The 15,437-nt window shown below is 44.7% G+C and overlaps 1 protein-coding gene across 7 annotated transcripts in view; it reads right to left on the bottom strand.

Moving 5' to 3' along the window:
* The window catches only part of HTR4 (5-hydroxytryptamine receptor 4), a 125,612-nt gene that overhangs the window by 79,938 nt on the left and 30,237 nt on the right, over window positions 1-15,437 (bottom strand). For all 7 annotated transcript variants that reach the window (XR_004754388.1, XR_004754385.1, XR_004754387.1 and 4 more), the window contains exon 2: window positions 4,109-4,190. Coding sequence is in view for 3 of the 7 variants with exons in the window: in XM_035338628.1 (XP_035194519.1) it covers window positions 4,109-4,134 (26 nt within the window). In the remaining 4 variants the exon portion in view is untranslated. The remainder of the gene's footprint in view (window positions 1-4,108; window positions 4,191-15,437) is intronic.

The raw sequence follows: 15,437 nt of genomic DNA, 5'->3' as shown, positions 1-15,437 counted from the left end.
CCCCCCCCCCCCCCCCCCCCCCCCCCCCAGCCCCTTCCTCTGTGCCTCACCTGCTGGGAAGCTACAGGACTGTGGTGCTGGAGCCCGTATGGGACTCCACTGGGCACAGTGAGGGTGCTCAGGCAGGCTGGAAGATTTGATTAAGGTCACAAAGTTTGGCACAAGAACTGGAAGACAGCCCAGCTCTACAAGTCCCGAGCACAGCCTCGTGGGTTAAAATCCTAGCAGAAATAGAGTGCTTGTCCAGTAGAAATAGCCAACAGATGAAAATCAGTTTGTGTCCTTTGAAAAGTGTTCAGATTGCTCCTGGTCACCAACTGCAACTTCCCTATCTGCTGCACCCCTGTAAACCACGCTGGGGCCTGCCTGTACAAAAAACTTAAGCCAACGGTTTTCAGGATGTCAGCGCAGGGGCTGTCCAAGCAGCCCCTTGCATCAGGTCTGGCAAAGAAAATGCAAAGTGGTGTCACAACCTCCAGACGGTGGAAGAGGCTTTTGCCATTGAGGGTAGCGGTGAAGGCATTTGAGGTGGCTCCTGCTCCTTGGCAGCAAACAGTTTATGGTGTGCATTGGGTGCCTGCTGGCTGGAGCTGGCCAGAGCAAAGCACAGTTGGACACTTGTTGATAAACATGCCCAACAAATATTTTTATACATTTGCTTGAATAGACGGGAACAAACAGAATAGCTTTTTCCCCCATACTATAGCCCATTCAAGGGTTTGGGTTTTCCTTTTTACCACTTGACAGCATCTCATTAACCCAGTGCATATAATAAATGTGTCCAATAATAATCACAAACTCACAAGAAATTGAAAAATCCTATAAAATATAAATAGGAAATACTTGGAAGGTCATTTATTTTTCAGCTCTAGCATTAAAGAAAATGAGGTCTGCCATCCCCCTCGGCTGTGATAAATACAAGTCCCAAAGTAGACTGCCTGTAATTTCCAGGAATGTGTTTCTAACCTCACACTGCAGCCTTTGTAGAGTACATAACCATTTTTTTCCATGTGAACGAAAGACTTGTAAAGTTGAATCTACCTGCAATGCTTCAGATAGCAAAGCCCTTCCTCACTGGAAGGCCTGGTGCCCTCTGAGGACTTCACCAAAACCACCTGAGGGCAGGACGACAAGCCCTGCACCATGGCTAGCCCAGCTGGCCAGAGCAGGACAGCTGCAGACACATTGCTCTGAACTGAAGAGCAGCATGCGTTTCTGCAGGGCTCGGCTCCAAACAAAGCCAGCCTGTCCATCTCTCCTTCCATCCTGCTGTTGACTCTGCATTATCAAAGCACCTCCCATTCCCCAGGCTTTGCTCCCCTTCACCTGAGGACTTTCCATGGGAGCATCCCTGAGCCCCACAGGGAGGGTGAGCAGGAACTGAGCACTCCCACCCCTGGGGCTCACCACACAGCTTTGTGCAGCACTGGAAAACAATGCGTGGAAACCCCTGGCTTCAACAGAAAACATTCAGAATTTCACATCTCAGAAAAAAAAAAGAAAAAAAAAAAATCAGGGCAGATAAAGGAGAGAAACATCAGCTACTTACTGGTAGCTGACAGGCAAAGTGCTCAAAGCTAAAAATTCATAGTCTGGAAAAGAGTGGAGTCAATAAAATTATACTCCTAGAAGAAGTCTGTGTGTGCAACCAAAATGAAGGACTGCATCTGTACAGCTCAAACACTGCCACCTGGAACAAAGGAATAAAATCATTCCTGAAGTATAATGAAAGCAAGGTCTGACCACAGTGTTTCATCAAAACAGCTAGGGAATGGTGAATCAATATTTATTTAGAAGAGCTTTCAAATTCCTATGGATTTTCATTCATCAGAACCCCAGAAATGTCTTATGCTGCCTTTTAACATCTAAACATGATGTCAGACGAAATATTTTACCAACGAGAATTTCCTGCTCTGATGTTTCCACTGCTCTGCCAGGGTAAGACCAAATCAGCCGGCTGCACCACCACTTCCCAGCAGAAAGTATCTTTTTGATGGGCTGATTCTCAAAAACCTTTTCCTGGGCCTGTGCAAAGGGCATCTTTGGCAGCAAGCTGACCAAAGTGGAGTCCCCAGCAGAGAGGGGAAGGGCCGAACCCCCCTGTCCTCCCAGGCACTTCCACGGCATGCAGGCCATGCTGCACATTTGGAAGTATTGCAGTCAGGAAGAGGAAAGATGCTCAGAAAGCCTAATTTTGATAGGAATCAGCTTCATTTACTGTTGTTGTTCTTGAAGGAGCACACTCCACGTAAGCTGCAGCTTCCCCCAGCAGTGGCAGTGTGCCACAGACCAAAGAACTAATTCACCTGCAAAGAGGCATAAATGCTGCAAAGGAGTATAGGGAAACATCAGCTTAAATTTTCAAATTTGTGATGTTTATGACTTCATGTTACTCTGACCAGGCTTGTCTGGGAGTGGGATTTTATTTAGAGCTTCACAGAAGATCACTGCAGGTGATTGCTGTGTTGGTACAGGACCAAGCGCCAGGGGCTCATGCAGCCACAGTATGAAGGAGGGGTGGATGGACACACGGACACCATCGCATCATGTCCATGGGTAGAGCAAGGAGAGCGCGCACAGCCTTGCAGTCCTTCCCCCTCACCCTGGCCTGGACCAGGAGTAGTGCTGATAGGACAAAGTAAAAATTAAAAATTGGATGAAAAAGATAATGATCTATTGATTCCTATAAAAGTGAACTACAAAACTCCAGCAGGTCGCTTCAGTGTCTATGCTGGGTAAGACCTGCCCAGTGTCTGTTTCCACCAGTGGCAAATAGCATGTTACTGAAAAGAATATGAGAGTGGTAAAGATAAGGTTACTTCCTTTCTGGTATAGCCACCATGTGCCCACGCACTGACTGAGCCTGTTTCACTGTGCTCCTTCTAAGAAAGAAGAAACAGAAGATTTTACTTCCATGAATGATGAAGTGTATATGGGGGATATTTTTATTTTTTTTTCATTGTCAGAAATACATTTTTTATCATACAGTCTTTAGTGGAAGGAAAAGATTGTAGGGAAAATTGTCTGGTGTCAGCACCTTAATTCCCTTTACAGAGAAACTGCAGTAGCCTACGCATTTAACTACACTTCTGGTATTAGAGAGTCGAGACAAATTTCATTAGGCAAAACACATTGCCTCTCGGAATTGATTACAAGGTTATAAATGTGTCCTGCTAAGCATGCATTAAAGCAGCAACCCGAGTTACTGGTGACTTTCCTGATGCTTGAGTAGGTGAATCAAGGCCAGAGATGTTCTCTCTGGTAGCATAATGCTTTGAGGAGGCCTATTAAGAAGTCATCTTTAAGGATGCATCATCTCCCTCTGTGCATGCAACTGGAGAGAGTGGGATGCTGCTTGAAGAGTAGCATGTCCCTACCTCAAGCCCAGGAGCTAGAAGGCTGTGATAACAGGATCCCCTTGAGGGGCAATACACTGTTTGTTTTTTTCCACTTCTTCTTTACTCCTGATCTGTCCTCAGTAACTCATTACTGAGGAAGGTCAGAGTGCTTACATTTCTATCAGTGCCATTTTCTCTAAGCACTTGTCACCTGAGTGTTCAGGCAGGGGAAGGTGAAGAATTACTCCTGGAATTAAAAACCTGAGACATCAGAAAGATATTCACTAGAGCAGTTTAAGAGATCTCTCTGTGGAAACATACACCTCTCACTGCCACTAGAACATTGCTTCATCTGATGTCCAGGCCAGCAGCCTGAGTTTGGTCAGATGCTTAATGTCCTTGTGTAAAGAAGTCTTGGTGGGGCTTCCTTCGTCTCCCCACGTAGTTCTGCATCACAAAAAAAAACCTGGGAACAAACTTTCAAGAGACACAGATGGGCTTATGACTGGTCTTTGATGGGGTCTCATCTGTCCTATTTCAAGGAACTCCTAGACTGAACTAAGCCATATCTTACATTTACACAAATAACAAAGAAACGCTCACAGAAGCTCCAGGAAACCCCAAAGCAGGCACTGCTGCACAAGCAGATATCTTAACCTACAGGCAAATGGAAATTAACACCCTGCAGCTTTGCGAATACACTGCATGGCCATGGCCCCTGCAGCTCACCAGCTGGAGATGCAGTACAAGAACCATGCAGTTCATCCTACCTCACATTAACATCAAGTTCTTCCATCACAGGCAATAGGCACAGGTAGCTGGGCGTTCAATGTCCATGGAAGAGACCTTGTCCTGCAGCAGAAAGAGTTAGAAAGGACAGTTATAAACTGAAGAATTTCATGGGTGCACACAACTCCAGTGAAGACACCCATACGCTGCATTTTACCCCTCTGGTCTGGCTTCTCTTGACAGAGGTTAAGCACACATGTCAAAATAAAACCATACCATTGCAAAGAGCTATCATAACACAACTTTCTGTTGTCGGCCTGGACGTATTTGTATTCCATAGCTCTGAGGTGCATACCTGGAGGCAGGAAGCCAAGCTGACATGACAGGCACCCCTCTGGCCTGTGCATACACCACCCATCCACACAGAACCTAGGGCTAACGGAGGGCTTCAGGGCCAACCAGGACACTGACTCTGCTGAAAGTAACATTTCTGTTTTTACGAGTGAAGACAGGTATTCAACTGGAAGCTCAGATGAATCTTTAATCCATTCCATGGTCATCTAAGTGTGACATACTGAACACAGTTAAGGCTTTGGTAGTCTTGTCTAGCTGGTGCTTGAGGGAAATTTTTTGCATTCCTTGCGTTGGCTCCCTCCCCATAGGCTCTGAAGCATGTGAGAAGATTCCTGAGCTCCTGAACAGCATCATGTCCTGTCTTGATTCTGAACCTAGCTCAGTATGAGGCGGAACACAGCTGGATGAGCATGGTGAGCATGGACCTGACCCTGCAGAGCTCAGGCAGAGGACACACTGGAGATGCTAAATGTGCTCCCAAAGGCTTTCTAAGATTTCCTACAGCTGCTGCTTCACAGACCTCTCTTGGGAACTTCCTGAATATGGATACCCAGAAGATTGTTTCAACTGTAGCAGGGTAATAAAATACTGCAAGGCACAGAGAAAGGCTCTTCTGGCCAAATATTCTGTGTCTACAGGGGTCAGGAGGAGCTGCTTAGGCCGGAGTTTTAAGAAACAATGCTTAGGGTACAGATCATACCTGCAACTGTATCTGTCACAGTCTTCTGCAAACATTTTGTTTTACTCATTGCCCATTCTATGTAGCGTCTCCTCAAATGGTAGTGGTTCCTTCTTTCTATTTTCCACTGATGAGTTAATAGAAAATTTCAAAAGATGTGAACCCAAAGCGTTATACCAGTACACACAGCATACTATGCTGCACCCAGTTAGTTCCAGGTGCTGGTGTGGAAAGGGCACACACAAAAATACCAGTGACCCATATATCCTGTCTACCTGCAAGTGAAAATCCCAGTAACCTCAGGAGATCCATATAAATATATATATATTGTCAAAGACTTACAGAGTTAAAATAGTCCTAATTCTAGAAATAAATGGAAGCATCATAAATCAATAATATATGTACCATTCTTGAGACTTGTTCTACAAGACAAACTTTTAATGAAGTTGATGGAAATATGGTATGTTGCAATGCTGGTGAGACCAAGAAGCTGCACTGTGATATAAATAACCTCTTCTGGCCTATGTTCATATATGCACTTTCATTCAAAGTGACACATGATGAGATACACGCTTATAACCTGCACTGGACCTAAGACTTCTCATGATAACTTCCAAACTTTCTAAGCTACAACAAGGTTTTTAAATACAATCAATTGAAGAGGGCTTGCAAAACCCGGCTGGGAAAAGACAAGCTAGGATGCTTGGTAAATTAGTTCATTTTTATGTGAAATTAAAACACTGACTTACCACCAAATTAAAATAGGTTTTCTGTGACACTATATTGTATAGCCTTTGAATGCTTAACAGCAGTACTGTAATTTCAAAGAACTAACTGATTTGCAGCTTAAGTTAAAATGTGTGCTTACTCACAGTAACACTGATATAAATGTTAATGGGAGTTTTAATTCTATCAAATATCTATCCTGAGTCCAAAGAAATGAATACACCATCCAAATAACAAGTGTGTGGTGTTTGCTGTGGAAACATCAGTGGAAAAACTGTGTAATATGTTTGAGCATTTCTGACTGTTGTTTGCCCCTTGTGTTGCTTCTCTGGAGAGTCAGGATAATGTCACCACCATAGTCCTACTAATAACATCTCAAATGGAAATAATGTCTTGTGATTACTTGGATTCAAAGAAAAGATTGTAGTAATACTGAGTCAGATTTCCTGAATGCGATGCCAGGTTCACCGTGCAAATGAACACCCACAATCCAGGTCTGGCTCAGCATTTACCAGAATTAGCACTTCAGTAGGTATAGACTGTGCACAGTTTTGCCAACAAAACTTACTCAAGAGGGTGTTCTATCTTGAGTAAAATATATAAGGACTATTACACCCTTATATTTGCAAAATGGAGTAGAAGTCTAACATTTCTCATCGAGTCACCTCTGCATCCCTAAGAGATGACCTCCAATTTTAATTTGGAGGGGAAATAACACCCCCTCCTTTCTTCCTTCTCTGGAGTTCATCCATGGAATATAATGCCTTGCAGGCTGCTGGGACAGCTGCCTGTCAAAGACACAGGAAGAATATCCTGGAAGACATTCTGGAAGATCTTTGGGGATGTAAAAATGCAACCAATGTTCTCTGATCTCAATCTAATGACCCGAAATAAAACCCTAATTATTTAATCTCCAAAGAGGCATACGGAACCACTAAGTTGAAATAACACATTTGGAATATGAGTTGAATTAATTGAAATTAATTCAGAGGGAAATGCATAAGAATGGGCCTGATACGGCGTTTCATTTCAAATCCAGACAGGAGCCCTTCCTCCCCTGTCTCGTCAATTCAAAATGGATAAATTTAAAACAAACAGAACACTCAATAAATGGCAGTCAAAACACAGGAAATCTTGACCCACCTCCGCTGCCTGCCAACAGCTTGTGAACACTGCTCAATTCAGCCTTACAGCAGCCTTCAAAAGCACGTCACCTGCCTGGTTTACCACGGAGGAGACTGAGACACAAAGAGGTTGGCTGAACCCCACCGCAACGACTCAGAGCAGGGCACATGCAGACCCTGGCCATAAGATATTAAACTGATCTTAGCATTGAGATAGCACAGATATGCCACAAGGAGGATTCGACCAGATGTAGATGACTCTGGCTCAGGGGAAATTGTTCCCTTGCCGAAGAAAAGGGGCTTTAGCACTTAGGGTCACAGTTGGAAGGTTTGGGGCTGCTTTGCTGCAGTTTACACCCGTTAGAGTTCTGAATTACAACTGAAAGATGTCTGTGTGGGAGTCACAAGAGCAGAGGGTAGGAATAAGAGAAGAAAAATGTCAACTGTCTGCAGTATCCCTGTCCACTGTGCTCCCTGCAGTGTTAGGATTTAAGAGGTCTCTTTGGAAACTTTCCAAAGCAAGCAAAGGCCACTATTTCAGCATAGGTGGGCAATTCTGACTGTTCTTACCAGTTCATCAAAATGCATTTTTTTGTGGAGGCACCAGAGTTACTGGTCCTTAAGTCAAACCAGTAGGAGACAGATATATCAAAGTGGTTTTGGCTTCCATTAATATTTTCTTTCCTTCTTTGTGTTTTCTTGTACAGAAAAAATAAAAATTTGGGTACAAATTAGGAAAAAATGAAGGCCTTAAGGACTCTGATCAACTCAGACTTTTGTATAAAAAACCTGTCCACCACTGTGTGCTCTTCTAGCAGCTATGCCATATACTGTGTTACAGTCAGTGACCATATTTCTTGCATTTCACCCCATATAACATTTATTATTTTCTTGTAATTGTCTGTATTCCGAAAACTTACTGCCCTGAAAAAACTTAGCATCTGTAACTTCCTTTCCCCACCATAAACACATTATCTTCTCCCCTGTAGAACCACGGAACATTTGGGACACAAGGCATCATGCTGCCTCCAGGATCCGGAGCACCCCACCACTGCACTGGACAGACCTGCCATATTTTGGGGCTGTTAGTACTTTCACCTCTCCCCTTATGTTGAGGCGTATAGCGAACACATAATGAAAGGACCCCGAAACAATGACATAATTTAGCTTTTGTCAGCTTTTCCATAATGGACTTTAATATTGGATGTTCCTTTTCTTTTGCCTTTCCCCACGACACCACAGTGGTGAGACTTCTCTGGCAGAGAAGGACCTGGGAGTATTGGCTCATAGTTGGCTGAATATGAGCCAGCAGTGTGCTCAGGCGGCCAAGAAGGCCAGCAGCATCCTGGCTTGCATAAGAAACAGCGTGCCCAGCAGGTCCAGGGAAGTGATTGTCCCCTGTACTCGGCTCTGGTGAGGCTGCACCTCGAGTACTGCGTTCAGTTTTGGGCCCCTCGCTACAAGAAGGACATGGAGGTGCTTGAGCGAGTCCAGAGAAGGGCTACGAAGCTGGTGAGGGGTCTGGAGGACAAGTCTTACGAGGAGCGGCTGAGGGAGCTGGGATTGTTCAGCCTGGAGAAAAGGAGGCTCAGGGGTGACCTTATCGCACTCTACAGGTACCTCAAGGGAGGCTGTAGCGAGGTGGGGGTTGGTCTATTCTCCCATGTGCCTGGTGACAGGACGAGTAGGGAATGGGCTAAAGTTGCGCCAGGGGATGTTTAGGTTGGATATTAGGAAGAACTTCTTTATGGAAAGGGTTGTTAGGCATTGGAATAGACTGTCCAGGGAAGTGGCTGAGTCACCATCCCTGGAGGTCTTTAAAAAAACATTTAGATGTAGAGCTTAGCAATATGGTTTAGTGGACGACTTGTTAGGTCACTAGGACGTGTTAGGTCAGAGGCTGGACTCGGTGATCTTGGAGGTCTCTTCCAGCCTAGATGATTCTGTGATTCTGTGATTTATTATAATTCGAGGCCCAAAGAAAAATGATGTCAATACCATATAATACAAAATCTCCCAGAGACTTATTCTGTATATATATATGCCTCACATAGAGGGCCTGGTGCTAATCTTTGTTATTAAAGTGATTACTCATACTCAATTAGGAAGCTGTCCTCTGCCTCAGAAAGATAACGACCTCCTAACTCAGCCCTCATGCCATCCAGCCCATAATAGACATGGTCTGTTCAGCACAAAACAGCATCTCTACAGTTGTGCGACGGAATCGTGCACGTGCTTGCAGCCAGGTCGGAGCTGCTCCTTTTTATGAACACGAATGCCCAGCTTCCATCGGACCAAGGCACTGGGTCTTGTTGCTCACACAAACCTGGTGCCTAGATTCTACACAGGTTCCTGCTCAGACATGGGCCAACTCTGCTGGCCCAACAAGAGAAGCAAGCTGAGCCTTCACAGCCAACACTCCTCCAAATCAGTCTTCTTGCCTGTGCTTTCTTCGGATTTGGTACCAGGAACTGCAATGAAATGCTCACAGTAATCAGCCCAGGGACTGCAGAATGCACCCCAGGCCAAGGTTCAGAGATGTTCCTCCAGAGCCCACATGATAAGGGGCTAACAGCAGGCAGTGAAGAGATATTGAATGGTTTCGCTTTTTCGGGTGCCAGCACAAAAATAACTTAGGCAACTCTTGCAAAATGAAAGAAAAACTTTTCAGTGATATTTGTTTCTGAGTTCTGGTTTGGAATCATTTTGTTTGCTATATTTTCCTGCAAAGTCATAATTTTCATTACTGAAGCTACATGCAACCTGTATTATTATGATACCACAGACTTCTATAATAATTGAAGGTTTCTATTTTCTTCTATATTTTTAGAACTAAGTGGAATTTTATTTGATCATATCACTCTTAAAACAGGCAATATACCATGTAAATGGCATATATAATATACCATGTAAATGGCAGCAATATACCATGTAATGAATCCTAATGTTAAGCAATAAGGAAATCAGGAAGAAAAAAAAAAAAAAAAGAGGAAAAAAAAAAAAAAAAAAATTAAAATTTTTTAAAGAAATTTTTAAATAAAAAAAAAAAAAAAAAGAAAAAAAAAAAAAAAACAGGGAATTCTTAAGCTAGAAGACATTTGAAAAAAACTGTTCCCCAAAGAAACTTCACTGAAATTAGTACTCTCAGCAATGTTTCCCACTTCAGCAAAGTTCAACATTTTTTAATGAAAAAAGATTTGGGCAGAGCAGCTCCAGCAAGCTTGACATGACAGCTCCATAGATTCCTCTTGTGTGATAAGAACTCATTTTATTCTCTACTAATCGCTGCTACCAAAAAAAAAGAGCAGATATACCATATGTGGATGATGAGTCCCAGTCATCACTGACTGCACAAGAGACTGGCTCAGACATGGGCAAAGCAATCCAGTAATAAGTCACAGCAAGGCTACTCTGATGGCATCCAGGGGAAGCAGAACCCATCCATCTGTCAAGAATAATAATTCTCTGCCCCTTCTCCCCCCACCTCCATGGTCATGGGATGTAAGGGAGGAAAATCCCAAGGAGGACATGGGTAAACTTATCCATCTTCCCAGCCAAGTTTTACGGACCCTGGGGATCCTTTACTCGGTAGCTGTAAGGTATCAACCAATAATTCACTGCTGAGATCACGAGTGAGCTGGCAGCCTGCACAGCTCCTCTCCTCCCTCACCTGACTAGTGGCCCTGGCTGGTGCAGCTGCTGGGAGCCTTGCATAGAGATGGAAGTGTCCCACCAAACGACAGCAACTGCCAAGCCACTATTGTGAGGCATTTCTCAGTTAATCAGTGCCTTGCGAGAGGCACTGACACATTCTTTATCCAATTTATTCCCATCCCACTCAAGCCACATCTAGTTCCAGTTTCTGTCACTGCTGAGCTGATGACAACAGAAAAGTTGAGTCATTCTTCTGAAACACTTGCACCTCCATTTCCTACATTGCTGGACTGTGCTGCTTCATCATTTGTGACAACTTAAATGAAACGGTGCCAAGGGTGGACTGAGCAGTCTGAAAAGCCCAATTCATTTTATCTACAGATGCATATTGTTGTACTCCTCTTTGCAGTACAGAGGAGGGGGAAGGATATTAGAAAAGATTCCGTTTCTTTCTGTCACATGCTCTGAGAAGAATTGGACTTATCACTACACTTCCAACTTCACTCTTTTCTTTATAAGTGCAAAGTAAAAATTGGCCTTCACTCCCTGCTACTGTGGAGTGACAACCATCCCGATCCAAAGATAACTGCTTGCTCACCACTGCAGAGTAGTCCAAAACCCACTAAGTACTGCAAGAGAATATCCTCTTGCAGCCCATGACAACACCAAAAGGAGCAAGAGGTATCAGAGTGAGCCAACTACTTTGCTCCTACATAATGTAGCTTCATTTCCAACATACACTTCTGATAAAGGTGCTGCCCCCTCCCACAGTACTTCTTCCTTTGCTGTCATTGCTGTTTCCATTTCACCCCACAGTGGACCAAGCTGCTAAGAAGTCCCTCAGTTGTCAGAGACAGACTGAGGAATTGATTCTCAACAAATGTCATTCCAGCAGGTTAAGACGCAGCACTTTGATTAAACAGGGAAAACTAAAAATACAGAAATTACATGTCAGATGACATGAGAAAAAGAAAATGGAGTCCAGCTTTGAATAGAAATAGACAAGTGTCCTTTTGCTGAAGGGTTATTTTATAAAATAGCTCTTTGATCTCTTGCAGACAGCCTGTGGCTCAAAAGCCCAAACCACAGGTGCTTTGTTTAGCTGGCTCGCATCCCCTAGTGACCAGGAGTCACGGACAGCACACAGGTCACAGCGGAAGCACACACCTCATCCCCACATATCTGCAGACAGAATGGCTTTTCTCCACTGTCAGCACGGCGTTCATTGTCTGGCAGCCATCACCCCTCTGCTGGCTCAACCCCATGCCAAGTTATGCTACACTTTCAAAAGAAGTTTAAATTCCACATTTAAGCACCAAGACAAATATACAGTTGTGGCCTTGGAAAGGATGTGTTCCTGCAGGTCTACCTGCTGTTCCCCTAGACCAGGCCCCAGTTGCAAGGTCCCACACCGACAGCATGTACAGCAAATCCAAGTCCCTCTGCCAAATGGCCAAAAGCAGCCCTGCTGGCTGAGCTCAGAGCTGTTAACTTCATGTCATGCTTTCATCCTGAAGTCACAGAGTCTCACAAATTGAGGCCTTTTCTCAGTCATATTATATTCTCAGCTTTGGGCCACAATAATAATAATTGGTGTATTTTGCTTGTGCACAACGTAGCCGTTTAGTATGTGTCAGTGATAGTAAAAATATGAAGCAAGTTCTTCCTCTTTATTTCATAATTTTAGCTTCTTGAGGAACGCTGAAGCAAAATTTATTTTAGAGTTCTTGATAGCAGTAAGGTGAAATGCAAACAAACACTTGTATTTTCTTCTATATTTACAACAGTAAAGTTTCTATGGGCTGTTCAAGGGTGGCTTTGTTCTGTTCCAGAGACATCTGTATGAGATCCTTGTGTGTACCAAGCTGTGTTTGTATAAGAGCTCCGAGGACAGAAAACAGCTATAAAACTTGAGGAGTTATTTGCTGTGACATTAGTATTATGAAATTTCACATCTCACCGCTCTCACCTTTAGCAATTACTATCAGTTGGTAACTATCGTGTTCCAAGTCTTTCACTGCAGTATCAGACCCTCAGCATAGGAAGCCAACAGAAGGATCCAGCATGAGGCTGTGGGTCTCAGAAGGATGAAGATTAGGTAGGAGATAATCAACCCATGAAGGCAGGAAGGGGACTGAGTTCAGCAAGTGCATCTGCAGTGAAGACGGAAACAGAGAGGCATGATTTCCTTGACACTTTCACAATTGGTTTTGTGCTTGTAAGGACAAAACAGTGTTATTGCTCCCTTATCACCATGAAGAACTAAAAGGCAGTACTGTGTACTACTGTGCTATGCAAAGGACAGTCAGTACTGTGCTGGCCTTTTGGGAGAATCATACGTATGTTTGACAGATTTGTACAGGGCTACCTGCTTTGTTCTTGCTCACTAAACTTCCCATAAGCCATGGTAAATTTCCCTTCCTAGAAAACGCTTTCTAGCTCCTCTGTTGTCGGCACAGCAGCAAATAACCAGGGTATGGAAATCAGTGCTCCAGAACAGCAGTGGCCCTGTTTTCTATGGTTGCACTAAATTAAATTTTCTTTGTTGCCCATGGAGAAGGGGAACACGCGGCAGAGAAATGTGCCATATAAATGCTAGGAAAAACAGGAATCCTTCATCTTAGACATGGGTGTGATGGCACTGAAGGCAAACTATGGCTTGTGAGAGGGCTGAAGAGCTACAAAGTGCCCAGCACTATCATTAACTCAGCACTGTCTCTGCATGCACAGGGTGATACAGTCCACACCGTAGCTGTACCTGAGATCCTCACTTTTACTAGTTCTCTAATAAATTATTAGTCAGTACAGTGCCTTCCTACTGAAAATGAATTACACTCAGCGATGAGCACTGCCGTGGCAGAGGTTAGCTCACAGCCCAGCAGGACACTGTGGGCAGTGACATGCAGTGACTCAGTGCCAATCTTCCAGTTCACAGCAGCCTGAGCAAGGGCAGGCTCCAGCTCCTGCTTTAAAGGCTACCCTGCTCCAAAGTAGAGAACAACCTGTGGCACACATACTCTAACACAGGCATTCATCCTGACTGTGGATGTGCTGCTCCTGCCAAGGGAGCGAGCAGTGGGAGGAACCACCTCCCTCCTGCCACCGAGCACTGAAGTCACAGAGTGGTTGAGGTGGGAAGGGGCCTCCAGAGATCATCTAGGCCAACCCCCTACTCAAGCAGGGTCACCCAGAGTATGTTACACAGAATAGCATCCAGGTGGGGTTTGAATATCTACAAAGAAGGAGACTCCACAACCTCTCTGGGCAGCCTGTCCCAGTGCTCTGGCACCTGAACTGTAAATAAGTTCTTCCTCATATGGCAATGATACCTCCTGTGGTTCAGTTTATACCCATTACCCCTTGTCCTGTGACTGGCCACCACTGAGAAGAGTTTGGCCCCAGCCACTTTACATTGTCCCCTCGGGTATTTAAAGAAGTTGATAAGATCCTCTCTCAATCTCCTCTTCTAGGCTAAACAGGCCCAGCTTGCTTAGTCTCTCCTCATGGGACAGATGCTCCAGTCCCTGGAGTGCCTGCAGTCACCCCTGCCTACTGCATCTTGATGTTGGCACTACCCTTTGCTCTCCCAGCTGTGCAGGCAAGCCTTCTTCACCTCCTTTCCTTCCCCACATGGATTCCATGCTGCTTGCAAAACCCACAGGGTGGCCCTGCCTCAGTGGGGCTGCAATGGGGACAGCGGGTCATGGCAGACAGTGAGCCAGGCAGAACCCATGCCACACACTGCTGACAGGAGGCTGCCCCAGCTGCCACCACAACGCATTCACCATAACACAGCTCCTGCACTGCCCTCGGCTCCTGCCCCATCTCCAACAGCGTCACTGTGCTGTGTGCTGTGGATGTGTTCCACTCCCTGTCTGGAGGTCACACACGACTAACTTTATGGTGCTGGAATAAAATTCCTCTGTGTTTTATTGCTGCCATGAGATGGTTTTGTAGCCTGTGAAACGCAAGCAGGAAGCAAGGCCCTGCTTTGAAGCCCTGCACTGGGAACCAGCCACTCTGTTTATGGCTCTGCAAGACCTGGACTTCAGAAGAAATCAGAATGTTTCCTTGCCTAGGTGTACTTGTATGCTTTATTCTGCAGATCTATGACTAATGAAATCAGCAGGGGTGTGCTGAATTACTTCAGTGATTTCAGCTGTGTGAAAGGGTTGGGAGAAGCTTTATATCTCACCCATTAAAAGCCCCTATCACTTCTTTCTGACCAAATTGGGCTGTGATGGGAAGCTTTGGGGTATGTGCATACCTTTGCAGCAGAGAACATCTCACAGAGGCTTAGCTGCAAAACTATAATGCATGGAGCACAGACGTCACCCCTCCCACCAAGCAGGGAGCCAATAGACCTACTGTAACACCAGCACCATTCTTGCTGCTCTGTGCACAGGGGGTTAAGACAGAGGCTAACCCAAGTGTGAAGCTGTTCCTACCAGACATCTCTCACAGGACACTGACCTCACACAAGTCATTAGCTTGTTGCATCATACTCACACTTCCTCATGAACTTTCCTGAATGCCACAGGCAGACCAAAGCCAGGAGCTTTCCACTGCTCCTGTGCTGGAGGGGAAATCCCACAACTCCTTGGGACATCTTAAAAAATGTAGCAGAAACCAAAACCCCAGAGCTCTGAGCTGCAGATCTGTGTAATCAACCCAAATGACTCGTGCCTTTGCTGCCACTTCTTCACACTGCATTAAAAAAGACAGATTCTGGAGAGATAGAACACTAGCTGAGCATATTCATCTTAAACTGATCTGCCTCTGGCTCACTTAAAAAAAAAAAAAAAAAAAAAAAAAAAAAAAAAAAAAAAAAAG

Source organism: Oxyura jamaicensis, chromosome 13, assembly GCF_011077185.1.
Source record: "Oxyura jamaicensis isolate SHBP4307 breed ruddy duck chromosome 13, BPBGC_Ojam_1.0, whole genome shotgun sequence".
Lineage (NCBI taxonomy): Eukaryota > Metazoa > Chordata > Aves > Anseriformes > Anatidae > Oxyura > Oxyura jamaicensis.
Note: the sequence above shows the minus strand (reverse complement) of the source record. Positions and strands in the feature narration are given on the sequence as shown.